General features: G+C 45.2%; 1 protein-coding gene and 1 long non-coding RNA gene across 6 annotated transcripts in view; one reads left to right on the top strand and one right to left on the bottom strand.

Moving 5' to 3' along the window:
* COL8A2 (collagen type VIII alpha 2 chain) overlaps positions 1-17,631 on the bottom strand; it is a 194,666-nt gene that overhangs the window by 8,479 nt on the left and 168,556 nt on the right. For 4 of the 5 annotated variants that reach the window (XM_081921467.1, XM_081921466.1, XM_081921468.1 and 1 more), the window contains one exon: positions 7,244-7,425. In XM_081921467.1, the coding sequence (XP_081777593.1) occupies positions 7,244-7,403 (160 nt within the window). In that variant the 5' untranslated portion in view covers positions 7,404-7,425. Of the gene's footprint in view, positions 1-7,243; positions 7,426-10,472; positions 10,783-17,631 lie in introns of those variants that run through there. The other variant, XM_081921469.1, reaches the window with a different exon arrangement.
* Positions 1,115-16,354, top strand: LOC309375671. Its single transcript, XR_014170993.1, has 4 exons — positions 1,115-2,134; positions 8,872-8,949; positions 11,847-11,917; positions 15,994-16,354. It is a non-coding gene; the product is annotated as an uncharacterized lncRNA (long non-coding RNA).

The raw sequence follows: 17,631 nt of genomic DNA, 5'->3' as shown, positions 1-17,631 counted from the left end.
CAAAGAATTCAAAGAAAAGGTAGGTTTAGAGTGAGGGGAGGCAGTCCCAAGCACACTGGGCAAAAAAGAAGTTAGAGTGGAATCTTTTGTAGGCATGGGGGACCTTAATATTTATATTATGTTTTATGTACATTATGTACATTACCTAACTGCAGTCTTTGCAACAACTCTGTAAGGCTGCCTTTTCTCCAAAACGTCTGTGCTGGCTTGGGCCAATGGGAGTCACACCAAAACATCTGGAGGGCACCAGTTTGGCAAAGGCTGCTGTCAGGTACACCAGTGGCATCTTTCCATTTTGCAGATAGGGACGTGGCAGGGGAGGAAGGCTGAGCAATAGACTGTGGCTTGTCCAATGCCACCTATGGAGTTCATGGCAGACATGAGAGGTGAACTGGGGATTGCCTGATTTGTAACTGTCTCTGAGCCACTATGGTACACCACTTCCGGGATATGCCTGGCAAGGATTTTCTGGTGCCCAGAGCCTACACTCCCTTTCCTGAAATTTGTTTTGAGAGAAGCATTCCATTGTAATCAGCAGAATAGGCTGTGGTGTGTGGTTGGTTGTTGTTGTGTTGTGCTGTCCACAATTTCTCTAGTTTGCAGTTGTGTCCACAGGCCCCACAAGGTTGGTGACTCCTGCGGCCCTAAATCTCATATACCGCTTCATTTGTGAGTGCCATGCCGCCTATTTCTAGCTTAAGCCACTTTCCTCTAAAAAATGCACCCAAGCAGAGACCTGATTTTCCCCAAATTCCACTGAATCTTATTTATTTAATATCATTTCATAAAATTTATATACTGCTTGATTGCAAAAAAAACCCTCAACATTGTTTACCAAAAAATGCTTTGAGGGTTTTTTTCCAGCAAGAAGTTTTATACATATTTTACCTTTTTGAGGTAAATATCCCAAGTTTGCATATATACATTATGGTAGTGTATATATGCTTTCTACACCAATATATACTTTATACCCTGTGTAAAGAATATAACAAATGAAGAAGCATCTTTGGAAAGCGCTGCTGATAACTTATTAAATGTGAACTCTTACATGGTTGTGAAGATGGGAAACAGCACTTAAACATTTGCTAGATTTCATTTATTTTAATTGGCATCACCAGCAACCCAGCACATCTGATTATCAGGTGTGCCAAAACACAGGTGCCATGTGGGAAAGTGCTTATGCCACTTGTTTTGCAGACAGGGAGGTAAAGCTAGTCTCTTCAAGCCCCAGGGACACAGGGAGCTGCCTTATACCAAGGCAGACAAACAATCCATCTAACTCAATATTGTCCAAACAATCTGGTAAGCAACTCTCCAGGGTTTCAAACAGGGGCTTCTCCCCATCCTACCTGGAGCTGCCAGGGATTGAACCTGGTATTTCGGCATACAAAGCAGATGTTCCACCACTAGGGCCTGCCCTTCTCTTTCAGGGATCTACACCTCTGGATCTGCTTTCTCTTGTCCATGTGCCTTTACCAACCTAGATAATAAGTCTGCAGTCTCCAGCAAGGTTCAGCAAAGCTGTGTCTCCAGTTCAGAGTGAAGCAGTCCCCAGGGACCATTGATTACTTCTCTAATTTTGTCTGTTGTCAGCCAGAGAAGCCTGTCTGGATTTCATACTGTACTGCCCCCTGTATCCCTCACCAATGACCGGGAAGCCCCTTCGCAGTCCAGCTGTGCTGCTGCAACTGGAGAGTGCCTGCTATCTCACAGTGGTAGCCTGAAAATCCTCCCTTCACACCCAGCCTGCAGCAGTCACAAAACGTCCTCACCTTTAGGGCAGAGCAAGAGTATTTACCAAAAGACAGTTTTCACGGGTGCCAAGTTACTTACACTGTTTTAACAGCAGCGGCTTTATTTACAAGCCCAGGAGTTTTTAACTTGACCTTGTCATCATTCTTGGTGTGGAGTAAAAGAATTAATAACGGTAATTCACCTCCATCCTGAGGGGGCAAAGGGATGCAGCGGCCTAAATGTCAGTACCCTTCTCAGGCTTGTGTTTCCTGCTTGTGTGCTTTTGTAACTCTAATAGTAAATTTCCCAAGGTTTGGGTGAATCACCTGAGAAGGTCTGAAGAACATCTCTTTTCATAGCTCACAGATTGTTTGTTGGAGAACTGCACTGCAAAATTTGGGTAAGTGTGAATTATTGAAGGATGCCTATGTTTTGGTTCTCATATTGCTTTGATAAATCCAGCTTTGAATGCAAACAGAATCACCCCCACCCTTACCAACTGGCAGTGGCTGCTCAGAGTTTCAGGAAAGAATGTTTCCTTGCCCTGTCTGGAGATTCCAGGGATGAAATCTAGGACCCTCTGCACACAAGTCATGTGATCTACTACTGAGCTAAAGCCCTTTCCTGTGAAAATGCTGATTGCCGCACATCTTAAAAGAAAACTGTATGAATAACATGTTTTAAAAACAGACTGGGTGTGATATGTCGCCCAGCTGAATGTCTGACATCTTACTTTAGGATGGGAAGAGGGTTGCTGCCTGCCAAGTGCCTGAGCCAAGCTCTCTTCTATTCTGGAGAAGTCTTCCTGTGCAATATGGGATGTGGCCCTTGGGTGGGAGACATGGCTGAATAAGCCACTGTGTGATCATAAAACTGATGATTCACTAGCCAAATGGAACAAGGCAGCCACACCTATATTTCAGCCCCTCCTCTAGGGTCTGCCCTAACTTTAGGTAGAGTGAGGCTGATGCCTCAAGTCCCTTGTTACAAAAGGGCAGCAATTGGTTTCTTGTTTTATACTCATAGATTTTTCTGCCTCAGGTGGTAAAATAACACATACATAATGCACACTTTGGGGGGTGGGGAGGGGAATGGTGCAATTTACTGTTCTGCTTCAGGCAGCAAAATGTCTTGGGCTGTCTGTATCCTCCTGTGTTGATCATTGGCTGCTAATACTGAAAACAGCACGGCACTAACAGAGAACTGGGGCACAGTAGGAATCAAGTGCTCCACATATATATTTAGACCACAACTCCAGTCATCCCTGATGTTTGGCCACACTTGCTGAGGTAGATGGGAACTGACAATAAACTAAATCTGGAGGGCACCATGATTGCTACCCTGCCATAAATGATGAAGTTAGATATAAATTACCCCATCAAAAACCAAACCAACCAACCAACCAACCAACCAACCCACAGGCTACTGAGGAAGGCAATACAAGAAAATAAAAGAGTGAGGGAGCCTCCCTCCACGAAGCAAAATACAACTACCCCACCTAAAGTCACTAGCCAAATGAAACAGCATGCCAATTCATTCTCTGGCTGTGTACACATTATCAGCTTAAAGTGCATCTTGGCTGTTCTTCTCAATTTGGATCAAAGCTGGCTTGGGAGAAAATGCATCAAAATGCAGTGTTTCCTAAGAAACTGCGGGATATACATCGATTGTGCTAACATCATGTGTACGCTGCTTTCCAAACCAGAAGTGGAAGTGCACTGGATGCAGACTATATTGGAGTGTGTATGCATCCTCCATCTTCCTGAAGGGGACGTTGTTATGGCACATCCATTCCACTCAACATCCTGCCTTTAGCCGTGGCTGTCTCTAGCAGGTACCCCAGAGGGAAGGAAAAACCCAAAAACTCAGGCTACTGCAGCAGGAAACAATGTCCTGCCAGCCTGGGCCCCAGTTTCCTCTCCTCTCTGGGTGGCCTGCCTTGATTGCCTGCCTTTCCTCAGCTGAAAAGCACACCAGGCTTCCTGTCCAATGGTCTCGCTCTCCAAACCAACACCTGCATGAACACGATGGCAAGCCAATCAAAGGAAGCACTCAAACAGAGACATATTCCTAGGCTCCCCCGCCAATACAAACCCACTTGAGCCAGCAGAAGTGCAAAGGCTCCTGGGAGTCATATTCCACCTCTAGGCAAAACAAAAGGTGAATTATTTTACTGGGCACCATATATTCTATAGCATATCTCCTTTGCTGGCCCACACCAGTGTTTCAGACCTGCATGCTGCCCTGCCACAGTTATTTTGCAGTTTGAGGCAAAATACACAGGAGTCCCTTTTGTAGCTCATTCACTGAAGCAAGGCTGGAGTGCGGGGGAGGTCAGAACAGGGGAGCAAATTAAAATATTCTTCCCAGCTACATTGCAGAAATTGGAACCCACTTACTCAGCTAGCTTCTGATTATAAGAAGGGGGGAAATAATAAAAAAGATAATTACATCTCCTGTCACAGAAAAGGCCAACATCACACCCTGGTCCCATTATACAGCACCTACACTCTCAACAACAATAGACTCAAAGGTGGTGTCTTGTCCAGAACACATGGGGGGCGGGTCTAAACCCATGCCTTCCCAGTCCAGCACTCCAGCTACTGCACTCTCCAGTCACCTTTGTCTATTAGCAGGGTAGTGAGGCCATTGCCATGTAACCACAGTAAATACTAAGGGAACTGATCTGAGAACCCAAGCTTTTCAGGGAAAGCAATAAGGTTCAGCATGTCCTGAGATCTGACAAGCCTCAGGCTGAATAATGTGTGTGTGCGCACAGATGCCTAGCAACAGCCACAACTGTTGTTCCATCATCTGAAGGGAGCAGAGCTAACCTCTATGTGCACAGCTGAACTGTGAACTTATATCTGTTTTATATCAGCTTTTTTATTTTTAGGTATCTACGCTGCTTTTCTGGGGAAATCCCATCCAAATAACCTTTCAACAATAAAAAGTACATGCAAAAAACAATCAGTATCACTAATACCAAGGAAAAAGACTGATCACACACACACACACACACACACACACATACTGTATATGTATTTACATATAAAGAAAGCATAAAAATAAATTTAAAGCAATAAAAACAGACTCACCATTCCAGTAATACAATGATATACCAACTTACTTTCAGTGAGTGAAACATAAACCACACAGGGGAAGGGTCAATCAATGCAAATCAGACTTCAAGGCTTTACAAAAAGGCAGAAGCCAACCCCAGCTCTACTGGGAAGCTCTGTGTGTGTTGAGCCACCACAGAAAAGCCTTGCTCCCTTGTGGTTCCCTCAAGCTGACTGGTCGGTAGTTTCCTGAATCTACTTTTTGCCCCATCTTCAAGAAGATGGGGGAGACCCAGGAAACTCCCAAATGATTAGCTTGACACTGATACCAAGAAAGGTCCTAGAATAGATTGATATGTGAGCACATAGGAAAAAAGGATGCTGTCATCAGCGGCGGAGCATATGCCTGCGCTGCCCAGGGTGGGTGCGCTCCCAAAGGGGGCAGGGCATGGAGGGTGCCCTCCCAGGCATGGGATAGCCGCTTAGGTGACGGAGTGGCATGTGCACCCTATAGCTGGGGACGGAGCAAGACGCCGATGGTGGACATCCAGCACACCACATGCCCGCGACTCCCAAGCCTCTCCCAGCTGCCCAAACAGCTGCTGGCAAAGCGGCGCAGTTCCCCCTTTCCCCCGACAGCTTCAGGTAGGCTTGGGAGTCGCAGGCGGGCAGGCGGTGCGCCAAATGTCACCCCCTCAGCGAAGACACCTGGGGCAGTCCGCCCCTACCGCACCCCCCTTCCTCCGCCACTGGTTACTAAGACCCAGTATGGGTTTCTCAAAAACAAGTCATTCCAGATGAACCTCCTGTGTGTTTTTGATACAGTTACAAGCTTTGTGGATCAGGGGGGTGCTGTGGACATAGTGGATCTTGATTTCAGTAAGGATTTTGACAATGTTCCCCATGATATTCTTGCAAAAAAGCTAGTAAATTGTGGTCTGGACAAGGTAACGGCTAGGTAGATTTGTAGCTGGTTGACTGAACCTAAAGAGCGCTCACTAATGATTCCTCATTATCCTGAAAAAAAGTGACAAGTGGGGTGCCACAGAATTCTGTCCTGGGCTCACTGTTGTTCAACAACTTTATAAATAAAACAAAAAAAATTCCTTCCAGTAGCACCTTAAAGACCAACTAAGTTAGTTCTTGGTATGAGCTTTCGTGTGCATGCACACGAAAGCTCATACCAAGAACTAACTTAGTTGGTCTTTAAGGTGCTACTGGAAGGAATTTTTTTTGTTTTGACTATGGCAGACCAACACGGCTACCTATCTGTAACTTTATAAATGAAAGGGATAAAGGAATGGAGGGGTTGCTCATCAAATTTGCAGATGATACCACACTGGGAGGGGTAGCTAATGCCACAGAAGACTGAATCAGGAATCAAGATGATCTTAGAAGTTTGGCCCATACTGGGCCAAAACTAATAAAATGAATTCCCAAAGAGACAAATGTACCAGCTGCACAAATATAAGATGGGGGACACCTGGCTTTCCTGTAGTACATGTGAAAAGGATCTAGGGGTCTTAGTAGACCACAAGCTTCATGTGAGTCAACAGTGTGATGCAGCAGCAAAAAAAAAAGCAAATGCTATTCTAGGCTGCATCAACAGAAGTATAGTGTCCCAATCAAGGGAAGCAATAGTACCACTTGCTTCTGCAGCCATTCTGTGGCCTAACTACCACCATCACGAATGCAGACGACACACTGCAGCCTTATGGCCTCCAGGCAACCTCTGCTAGTCAACAGACCCAGTGCCACACACTCTTAGGCACCACTGTGAGACAACCAAAATGGCACAATCTCTTCATCACATAGCAACCAGCACTGGGAGACACAGCATGATGGCCTCCTTTCTCCTAGCAACTACCACTTAGAACTTAAACATCTTCTCCGTTAACTATGGTTTCTACTTGTAGGAGAAAAGGGCAGGGATGGAATCACCATAATTACTGTGGGGTCTAGGCAGAGGAGGTGTGAAGCTAACATTAAACATGGAAAGATGAAGGCAACAATTAAAAAAAAAATCAGTTATATGCCAACCTATAGCCAAGTTCTCAGGGCTACTGGCAAAAAGAATACAGTGGTACCTCGGGTTACAGATACTTCAGGTTACAGACTCCGCTAACCCAGAAATAGTACCTCGGGTTAAGAACTTTGCTTCAGGATGAGAACAGAAATCGTGCTGCAGCGGCAGTAGGAGGCCCCATTAGCTAAAGTGGTGCTTCAGGTTAAGAACAGTTTCAGGTTAAGAAAGGACCTCTGGAACGAATTAAGTAGTTAACCCGAGGTACCACTGTACCACTGTAAAAGTAATCTGAACATTTTAAGTAGGCAAAAACAGTAAGAGGCCTGGGCCTGGGAGTTGTTGTTCCTTCAAGATAAAACTCTACAACCCCCCCGCCCCCACTTCTGCTCCTCCGGAATCTGTGCACCCGAAGGCTACTTACCTATATACTGCCCTTTGCCTTCCCGAAATGGAGGGCCGAGAGGTCCTTTCACCACAGGCTGCATGTATTTGATCTGCCCATAACCACCTCCAGCTCCCCCTCCAGTCACCGTGGAGATGCCAACCACCAGCAACAGCCACAGGGTTACTTCATGGAGCATCGTGGCTTTGTTGGTAGTCTCTCTGCAAACAAAATGTGACAGCAAAATCACCTTTTGAGAAGATCTCTAAGCTGTTCCTTGGGTATTTTTTAGCAAAAACAAAGCAGGTGTATGTGTGTGTGAGAGAGATTTTGCTAGAGCAGGGATGGGGAACCTCAGGCCCTGGGACCAACTACAGCCCACTGGGCCAAACACCCTCCCAAGCCACTAGCCCTGCTGTGCACCCTCCCTGAGTGTTTTTGTCTGGCTGGAATGTGCCCTTGAGATCTGATATGTTTCTTGCTAACCTTGATGGAAGAGAGAAAGGTGTCTGCATGAAATCCTGTGTAGAAGAGGTCAGCTTAATGTCCAAAAGTCCACATTTCTTTCTCTGCCCACTTTTGGTTCTGGCCCTCCCTGTGGCTCTCTGGCTCAAAAAGGTTCCCTAGTGTTTTCCCTCTGCTACCTCCTCCTGAATTTCCCACTCCCCCAACACCCCAGTTCTCCTCCTTTGTAGCCACTGGTTCTTGATGCTGCCAAATTATTTTGCTGAGGCCTTTCTATCCATGGTCCTCCACGCAGAAGACCCTGTATCTGTTGTTGCCTCTCCTAGAATGTGCCCTTCACATTGTTGACAAGAACACCCCATCTGCTGTGCAGACAGATGGAGGCAAGATACAGAAGGGCCACTGCATTTCTGTATCATTTTGATAAGAAGTGGGAATTTCAGCTAGCATGATGTGGTACCTGCCAACCCCCTGTTTAATACATCTGTTGAACATGGGCAGACTGGCCCCTCCCTAATTCTCATTTGTATCAGGCCACCCCCAAGAAACAGTGTGGGCATACAAAGTGGGGATACATCATGAATGCATAGCTGATTCTTGAGGGCTTGGGGAAGAATCCATGCAACCACGTCTTTTAGATCAGGCCCCTTGTTTCAAAAACAGCCGAAGCACATATTTATTCATTCAAAAACATTCCTAGGTTGCTTTTCAGTAGAACAAACCACAACTCACAGGCTGAGCACACACCGTACATTTAAATCAAAGAATCCTTGGAACTGTAGTTTGCTAGAGGTGCTGGGAATTCTAGTTCTCTACAGTTCCCAAGATTCTCTGGGGGCGAGAAATGTGCTTTAAATGTATGGTGTGTACACAGCTAAAGTTTTAAAGCACATTTCTCGCCCCCAGAGAATCCTGGGAACTGTAGTTTGCTAGAGGTGTTGGGAATTCTAGTTCTCTACAGTTCCCAAGATTCTCTGGGGCGAGAAATGTGCTTTAAATGTATGGTGTGTACACAGCTAAATTTTTTTTTAGCTGTGTTTTACAAAACAGCAATATAAGAGCACGGTTGTAAAGCACTCACAGGGCTGCATAACTAACAAAAACAAAAACCTGACATTGGGTAGAAACAAACCACTGTGGATGCCCATCCTATTTTTATTTTATTTGTTTATTTATTAGATTTCTATACTTTTATTTATTAGATTTCTAAACTGCCCTTCATTGAAAGATCTCAGAGCAGTTCACAAGACAATATCACAGGGCCCTCTTCAACCCATAAGGTAGGGACCCCTGCAGAGAATGCCTGCCACTGTCTTTCCACCAGATGCTTCTCTGAAGGCTGTTGTACGATCAGCATGGCATTCTCTGATTATTTTAAATGAACTCACAGATCTATTTCAGGTATTTTGGTCCCCAGTGCAGTGCTTTACAACCTCGATTCCCCCATTTGTTCCTGAAATACAACTCTCATCACTCCTGACCTTGAGCTTAGCTGGCAGGGGATGACAGGAGTTGTGGTCCAACAACATCTGCGGACCCAGGGTTGAAGATTACTGGTGCAGGGCTTTTTCTGCTATCAATGACTTCTTACAACTAGCTTGGTAGCAAACTGGCAGTCTGCGCAGCCCCTCCAGCACAGGAGCTATATGTGCATGGCTAGATACCCTGCTCAGCATTGTAGCCGCTGGGTTTGACCCCAGCTGCAACTTCCAAACCAGCCTTAAGGGTAGCCCCACACAGAGTGCATTACAGCAGTTCAATTTTGAGGTTACCAAGGCATGGGTGAGAGCAACTAAGCTATCCCTTTGTATATCCAGGAACAGGTCTAGCTGTTATGCCAGCAACGGCAAATATGCCTCTGAAGTAAATGACACCCACTCTAGAACGCTCCTTACAGATTCATCCACCACCGCCTACCCTTTAATGAGATCATAATGAAGCAACAGTGGGGTGGAGGGGATGAACAAGTTGAGGGTTATTATCACGTATTTCGACTGAGCAGGATTTCCTCCAGCAAAAAATGTGTGCGCTTGGGAATTGGCTCTTGAGAGCGTCTCTGATTCCAAAGCCAAGGCCTCACTGTGCTGCCTTTGAAACCCTCTGGCTTGAAGAGGGGGTGTGAAGAAACCCTGTTGTGTTTGGCGACTTGAAAAATGACTATGTCAGAGACACAATTCCCTCACTTGGAGTATCGCCAGAGCTAGTAACTCTCCGCTGTGGTGCTTCTTAAAACGTCAACAGGAGTTTGTTTGGTCAAGTACTTATGAGTAACCTTGACTGCTTATGATGCTCAGTAATGCCAGACGCTTGCTAAAGTGCCCACTTGTGTAAAATTAAAGGGCCTTCTATAAATACTGCCTTCCACTCTTGCGACATTTTCCGAGGCACAGGCTTCAAATGAGGCCTGTATGAAGCAAAGGACAGTTTATTTTCTGACAGGTTTAATGACACAGAACACCAAAAGTGCTGTGGACTAATTGAACCACAATTGCCATTAATAAAAATTAAAGACCTCGGCCTTTTCCTGCCTCCGAAGGAATGAAGAGAGCTACTCCTCAGCTGGATTTGATTGGAATTTCCTGAGCTGAAATGGGAGCGGGGGGGGGGGGGGAGAAAAAAAAAATACACCATGAAGAAAGAGGAAGAAGAGTTTTAACAGCGGGTAGCGATGGAGATTGGCCCCCACATGGAAGTGATTTGAATGCTATGTGGGCTTGGCGGGAACCTGAAAGATCTTTAGTAGCAATGTCATTCCTTGTCTAACCCAAATGATGTATATTAAGTCTCCTTTTATTACTTTTACCTTTGAGAAGAGGGCTCCTGCCCTCACCCGGCCAAAAGGTGGCTAGCGCTGCAGCTGACGTTCCAATGATCTGAGCGAAAGAGTTTGTGTTGGCTGCTTCCTTCCATGTCTCCCAAGGTTTCTGCACAAACTGCCCCCTTGTCACCAGCAGAGGAAATGGCTCCTCGCTCAGAGAGGAAGCTGGTGCAGGGCAAGAATTAATGCAAGCTACATGGGACCCCGGGAGGAATAAGACCTATCACCTTTCCTTTAAAGGAAAAAAACAAACCCCAGCAACTTTTGAGGGTTCACGTGAGACTAATTTTTCAATGAAATCGGTGTACAGTGGTGTCCAAACTTTTTTCAAAGAGATTTGATGAAGTGAAGGGTTGTGAGGGCCGACCAATGGGTCAGCCATTGGTTGTTGACCTTTTTTAGAGTTGAAGCTGTTGAGCTTTTTTAAGGGTTTAAGTTGTTGAGAGGTTTTTTAGGATTTTATCCCAGGAAACAAACTGCCACAGGGGCTGGATCAAACTGACTGGTGGGCTGGATTAGGCCCCCGAAATGGACTTTGGACTTGCCTGGTGTAGACCTAGAACAGCCTTTGACAATCTGGAGCCCTCCAGCTCTTTTGGACGACATCTCCTATCAGCCCCGGCCAGCACAGAAAGCCGCCCTGGAGCAAGCTCATTGTGGAAGGACGTGAGTGGGGAAAGAACTGCTAAGCTGATCTTCTAGGGAGAAGAGAGGATACAATGGACTATCCTGGAAAAGAACATGGCTAGCAGGCTAAAACCCTGAACAGGAGCATTCCTAAATTTGGCATTTTTACAAATCTTCAAGTCTCTGTGTGACTGCCTGATCCCTGACTTGTGAAGACAGCTTTCCTGGGAACTGAATCATAACCACCTAAGAAAGTAAGTTAGTAAGGGTGGCTTCTAATCCAAACTTTATTCAATATTCACCTCATCATTAGATTACTATCAAACAGATTCCTCTCTCGTGATGCCTCCTTCTTACTCAGCATAGATGAGATATTGGAGATGTACTATCAACAATCAGAAATCCATGGCAACTGAGCATACTCAGCCTCTTCACTGGGTTGTTTATTGAATCCCCCCCCCCAACTAAGTATTTTTTTAGGAGGTACACCTGCTGCACACTTAGCTACTTGCATTTTGGGGGAGTGGGAACAGAGAAGATGATGGAGAAATGCTGCTATTAAATGGAACCCAAAGTATGATGTTCAAAGGGTGAATCTAACAATAGGAAACTATATTTTCCACTGTCCCTCCCCTTTTAAATCTTGCCCTTACCAAAACAATGAGGACCTTGCTACTGCAGATGACTCTGAGATTTTGTCTGTGTGGCTGTTTCTCCCTCTCCTCTTTCAAGGTTTTCTTCATACCAATCCCTCAAGCCACAGAACAGGCAGAATCCCAAACCAAGTAGGCTTCAAATGAAAGGTAAATATACACCAAGGCCTTTACTATTCGTTATAATTTTCCTTGTTTGTTTGTTTTACCTTTCAACTGTGTGGAGCTGAATGGGATTCAAACAACAACAGAGCACAGGAAGCTGCCTTAGACTAGCTCAAACTATTCTCCCCTTTGACTGGCAGTGGCCCTTCAGGCTCTCAGGTGGAGATCTTTGTCCATTCGCTGCTATCTGATCTTTTAAACCAGAGGTGCCAAGGACTGAATTTAGGACCTTCTGCATGTGGAAGGCCAGCACAAGCAGCAACTCAACAGAGTGCATTTATCACAACCCAATTGGAAGCCAGTAGTCAAGAACAATGAATACATATCCATGAGTTTTCTTGTTATGCATGTAAGATGGCTTGCTGAAATCAGATCCATAAGGTTTACCCTAGTCAGGTGCACATCAACAGCTAGACCCAGGGATTCTGCCTAACAGGGTCTCCATTTACTCATGAGCACTAATAGGCTGGAGATGGACATATTCAGTGCTGCATCACTGCCCCTGCCATTTTTATTTTGACCAACAGCCCCCCCCCCCGGTTTAATCAACTGGGCGTGCAGACAAGATTCAGCTAGATAGACTAATGAAACCAAGTCTTATGAGGAACACTTGAGAGAGTTGGGCATGTTTAGCCTGGGTAAGAGGAGACTGAGAGGAGATAAGGGCTGTCACATAGAAAATGGAACAAGCTTGTTCTCTCCTGCTCTGGAGGGTAGGACCTGAACTAATAGATTCAAGTTACGACAAATGAAGTTTCAACTGAACATCAGGAAGAACTTTCTGATGTTAAGAGCTGTTCAACCTTGGGAGGTGGTGGACTCTTCTTCATTGAAGAAGTTTAAGCAGAGGTTGGGTGGCCTCCTGTCAAGGATGCTTTAGTTGAGATTCCTACATTGCAGGGGGTTAGACTAGAAGACCCTCAGGACTCCTTCCAACTCTACAATTCTCTGTTTCTGTTATTCTATCCAGCAATGATCTGGACAGGGTCAGAGGCCACAGAGGCAACAGATGGGCAGGGCAAGCCTGGGACAGGGCATAGAGCTAACTGTGCAGGATAGGGAGACACTGCACCTGAGGTAGCTGGACATTAACTCCCCAAGGAATCTTTCAGACCACCAGGACCCATAGTGCCAGAGCCTGGACCCTGATGGAACCTTCCCCTGAGACTGAAGAACCAGATGCCTCCCACTGCATATTACTAGCCAGCCAGCTAGCCGGCATCAGGAAGGATGCTATGGAATGGAGGAGGAGGGCCCATCTTTAGGCCAGACCGCTGGTCATTTAAGGCTCTGAAGTGCTCTCAAGGGCGTGTAGCCTAGAAGAGGTAATCTGGAGACAGAGACCTAAAAGGCTTTAGTCTGCTGCTAGTCTTTATTACAAGTTGCTCATTTAGAGCTGTCCGTGGTCCAGTAGCCTTGCAACATACCAAAACACATCAGAAGCAAAGACTGCCTTTCCCCAGTCTCTGTAGAGGTACTTTGTTTAGGAATTGCCTAGCACCTTTTCTGTGTCTCCATTGGGCTTCCCCTTTCCCGCTCTCTGAGGTATTTTATATCCTCCCGGTCTCTCCTCCGTTCTTTCTACCTAAGGTACAGTAGCTGGGCTCCTCTGCCATCAGGCAGCTGATGGGGAGTCTCTCAGCCTTCTTCTCCCACAGGCAATATCCAAATGTGGTCTCCTCCGCAGTCATTGCCTGGTTGGTGAGAATTGGGGCCTGCCTAAATGACCAGGGGCCAGCAAAGGGCTAGTGAGGCCTGGCAACCCTTCACAGACTCATTCCAGGCACTCATAATGTCAGAGTCATTGCTATGCCACTGACTGATACAGAAAGCAAAATATCCTCAAGGAGACGAGAGCTCTGCTTAACATGATGGGAAATGCTAAGAAACTTTTAACGACTTCTCTCATGAAACTGTACTCATGAGTTGTACAGGGCCCCAAACCAGCAGTATCTTAATCTGTTGTTTGGACTTGGGTGACCAAACAAACAAAACAAGCCAGCCAAAAGTATAAATATAGACAGCATCTTGAGCCAAAAACGTAAAACTAGGAATACAGTCAACAATGGTGGAACACAGGAATGAACCAGAAATTCAAAACTCAGTATTGTGTCTGTTACCCTGAGTTCCTTTGGGAGGAAAATAAGTTGAATAAATATTATGGAAGTAGTAGTAGTAGTAATATAGCACAGGCATAATAATATGGTAACACACTATAGCAATACAGCAATGCATGCACACACCACTTTATAGGCGAGTATGTTTATAGATTTATTACATCTTTATCCAGGCAGTGCACACAGTCCTTCCCCCATTTTATCTTTCCAACAATCCTGTGAGGTAGGTAACAGGGAGAGAGACTGTGACTGGATTGAGGTTCAGCCACTGTTCCTCTTCATGGCTGAGTGGGGATTTGAGCCCAGGTCTCCTGGGTCTTCATTTTATGATTATTTCACATAGGCTGTCATTTAAATCTATCTAGCAGAGAAGAAAAATACAAAAAGGAGCAGAGCCAGAGAGCCACCAACATTTAGGTCATACCAGGTAAGGGGGGGTGTCAAACTGCTGATTCAGACTATTCCACATCCCTCCATGATCCCCCTGCTTCAGCTTTCTTTTTATACAGCAGAAAACATATTTTTACAGCTGAGATATCTTAATATGGGCTTCTTCTCTCCTTTTAGACAAATCCCCATAAAACAATGTTTCATAAAAACAAGTGCTCTTCTCCTAAACTCTAAAAGACACAGAAAATAATAAAACCACCAGGGCCCCTTAGAGAAGCAAACTGGCTCGGAATTGCAGTGCAAACGAAGCCCCATATGCCTCTGACACACATAATCCACTTCCACAAAATGCAGCGTACAATAAAGTATATCATTGAGCAAGTCATTTAGTCTCAGAGGCCTGGATGGCTGTGCAAACACGGGTGGGGCTCATGCTGGATCTTGAGTCTGGCCAACTGCAATATAGGCAGGTTTCTCCTTATCTCATTGCACAGGGTAGTATATCTGAATCTTAACGGTAAAGGTGTCTGTGAGTGCTTCGAGGTTGTTGCAATTTTGAGGTGGAATTCAACCCCCATGCTTCCAAATTCAGGTTGAGCAATGAAAGATGATGTGGCACTCTTGTGCATCACACTCATTACCCCCACCACCACTGAAATTGGAGAATGAAAGGGAAATGGATGGAAAGTGTGGGGTAGCACTTACTTGACCCAATGTCATATAACTTCCCTGCAAACAAAGCAGAATGAATGCTTAATAAATGGACAACGTACTTTAACTGTACCGCAGCGTAGTGTGTAGAACTGGTGGAGAATGAAAACATTTTATCCATTTGATGAACTGCAAATGTTTTCAAATATATATATTGTTTTTAATGCAAGTAAGCATATGGATGTTCAAGTGCTAACTTAGAAGAAGGATTTCCCCTCTTCTTTCACACCTAAAAGAATGCTTCTTCTAAGATGATGCCTGCTGTGAAACATGTGTAGAATCTAAAAACAAAGAAATCTTGCATTTTTGCTGCAAAACTATTGCTTTTATTTAAAAGTTACTAGTTAATCTACTAAAATCCATACAATGAATTAACTAAGGCTGCAACCCTAAGGAATGGGGCAAAATCCGAAGGCGGTTCAACCACCAGTGCCTTGGAAGCAATAGGAAGAAAATGGGAGAGGAGGATTTTGATATGCTCCTGAGCATGTTCAAACTTCTTCCTGGTTTGGGGGTGAATCAGGTGTGTCAGCTGTTGGATCCTTTGGATCCTCCAAACTGCCCCCCACTCAAAAAGCTCCCTCTTTGGTCCTACTGATGCTAGCACTCTGGCACTGGGTGGGCCAGGGTGTTGGAGGGTTTGGCATCACTTTTGTGATGCTTCACCTTTCCTTCTAGCTGTATCTAGTTTTTAATTTTTGTTATTTATAGTTTGCAAATTGTTAGGGGAACCCCCCCTTGAAAAGCAGTCTATATCTAAGTTGTTAAATACAGTTCACTAAATATGATGTAGTAAGTCCAGGGTCCAGATACATTCTTTACATGCTGGTTTCTGTTCGCCAGGGTTACCATGCCTCCACTAGGCAGGCTGCTTCCTTTGTGGGCTATGCCTTTCCATCTGTGAAGACGAAGGAAGCTGTGCCAGCAAAATGCACCAAAGCAAATGTATCCTGGCCACTCATCAGTTGGGAATCTGGCATAACACTCCGTCTCCAGGACATCGACACTCAGCTCCGTAGAAGTTTATAAAAAGATGGGATGGGGAAGACAAGCTCTTTGGGGGCTGGCCTTGAACCCTGGCAACCTCCCATCACATCCCAGACTAAAATAAATCAGCTCAAATTGGGCGTGAAAAAGAAATCCATCGCTTGCCTAGGCCAAAACTTCCTCTGCAGACAGGGCCATGAGTGTGGGCTTTAAACCATGAACGGGCATGGGGGGAGAGAGGGGAGAATCCACGCTGTAAACCTGGCACAAGATACACTCACCATAGACCATCTTTAATAACTATGCTAAAGCGAAAAGGACTGCATCTGCCAACAGTGAAACTAAAATTAGTCACAGAAGTGCATGACCAACGAACGACAGGTTTCTAGAGTGCAAAGTACTAGAAAACTGTGCTGAAACTACGCATGATGCTCATTACAGTCTCTCACACACCCAACACAAAAATATTTTTAACCTAGGGCATTTGCCCAGGTTCCAGTCTCCAATATGGGATGGCATGCTGCGGAAGGCGGGGCAGGTCTTAAACCTTTCATTTCTGCCGGTCTTCTACCCTGAAATTGCCCTCCCCTCACAACTGCTTTTAGTCTCATGAGGTTGGGGGCAGAACCAAGTGCCCATATTGGAGGGTGACTAGCATCACCTGTAATTTCTGCCTCATTTCTTAGCTAATGTCGTCTCTTTGCTTGTCACACACATGCACACACAAACTTACAAGCTTATGTACAATCAGATTTTATTTCTTGATTAAATAGAGAAGCTTTATGAAAAGCTCTGAATACCAATTGCTGGTAATTGCAGGTGGGCAGAGGTGCTGTTGTGCTTATGTCCAGCTTGCAGGATTCCCTCAGGCATCTGGTTGGTCACTGTGACAACAGGATAGTGAACTAGATTGGCCATTGGCCTGAAGCTCATCTTATGCTCTACACCAGGGGTCAGCAACCTTTTTCAGCCACTGTCCCTCAGACCATGTGGTGGGCCGGACTATATTTTGGAAAAAAATATGAACAAATTCCTATGCCCCACAAATAACTCAGAGATGCATTTTAAATAAAAGGACACATTCTACTCATGTAAAAACACGCTGATTCCCGGAACGTCTGCAGGCTGGATTGAGGAGGTGATTGGGCCACATCTGGCCCACAGGGCTTAGGTTGCCTACCCCTGCTCTACACTCACAAGGACTAGAATCTTGGGTTAGAGTTGCATGAGTAGATGTCATCCTTCCCTCCTGCTCAAAGGTGTGGAAATTTCACACATGGCCTGGTCACACAAGTTACAGAACTGTATTATTAATTATTTACAAAAAGGCTGCACATCATCATGACAGAATCCATTATGTCAAGCCAGGCTTTAAAAATAAGGATCTAAAGCTTAATTTGAACCAAGGGACACCAGGAACTGCCCTGTAATAAAAAGGGGAAGAGTGCCTCTTAAAATAGAAGATCCCTCAACAAACCAGGACTAGCATCTTCT

This window comes from Podarcis melisellensis (genome assembly GCF_964234715.1).
Source record: "Podarcis melisellensis genome assembly, chromosome: 8".
Taxonomy (NCBI): Eukaryota; Metazoa; Chordata; class Lepidosauria; order Squamata; family Lacertidae; genus Podarcis; species Podarcis melisellensis.
The sequence above is the reverse complement of the archived record's forward strand: the minus strand, read 5'-3'. Positions and strand labels throughout refer to the sequence as shown.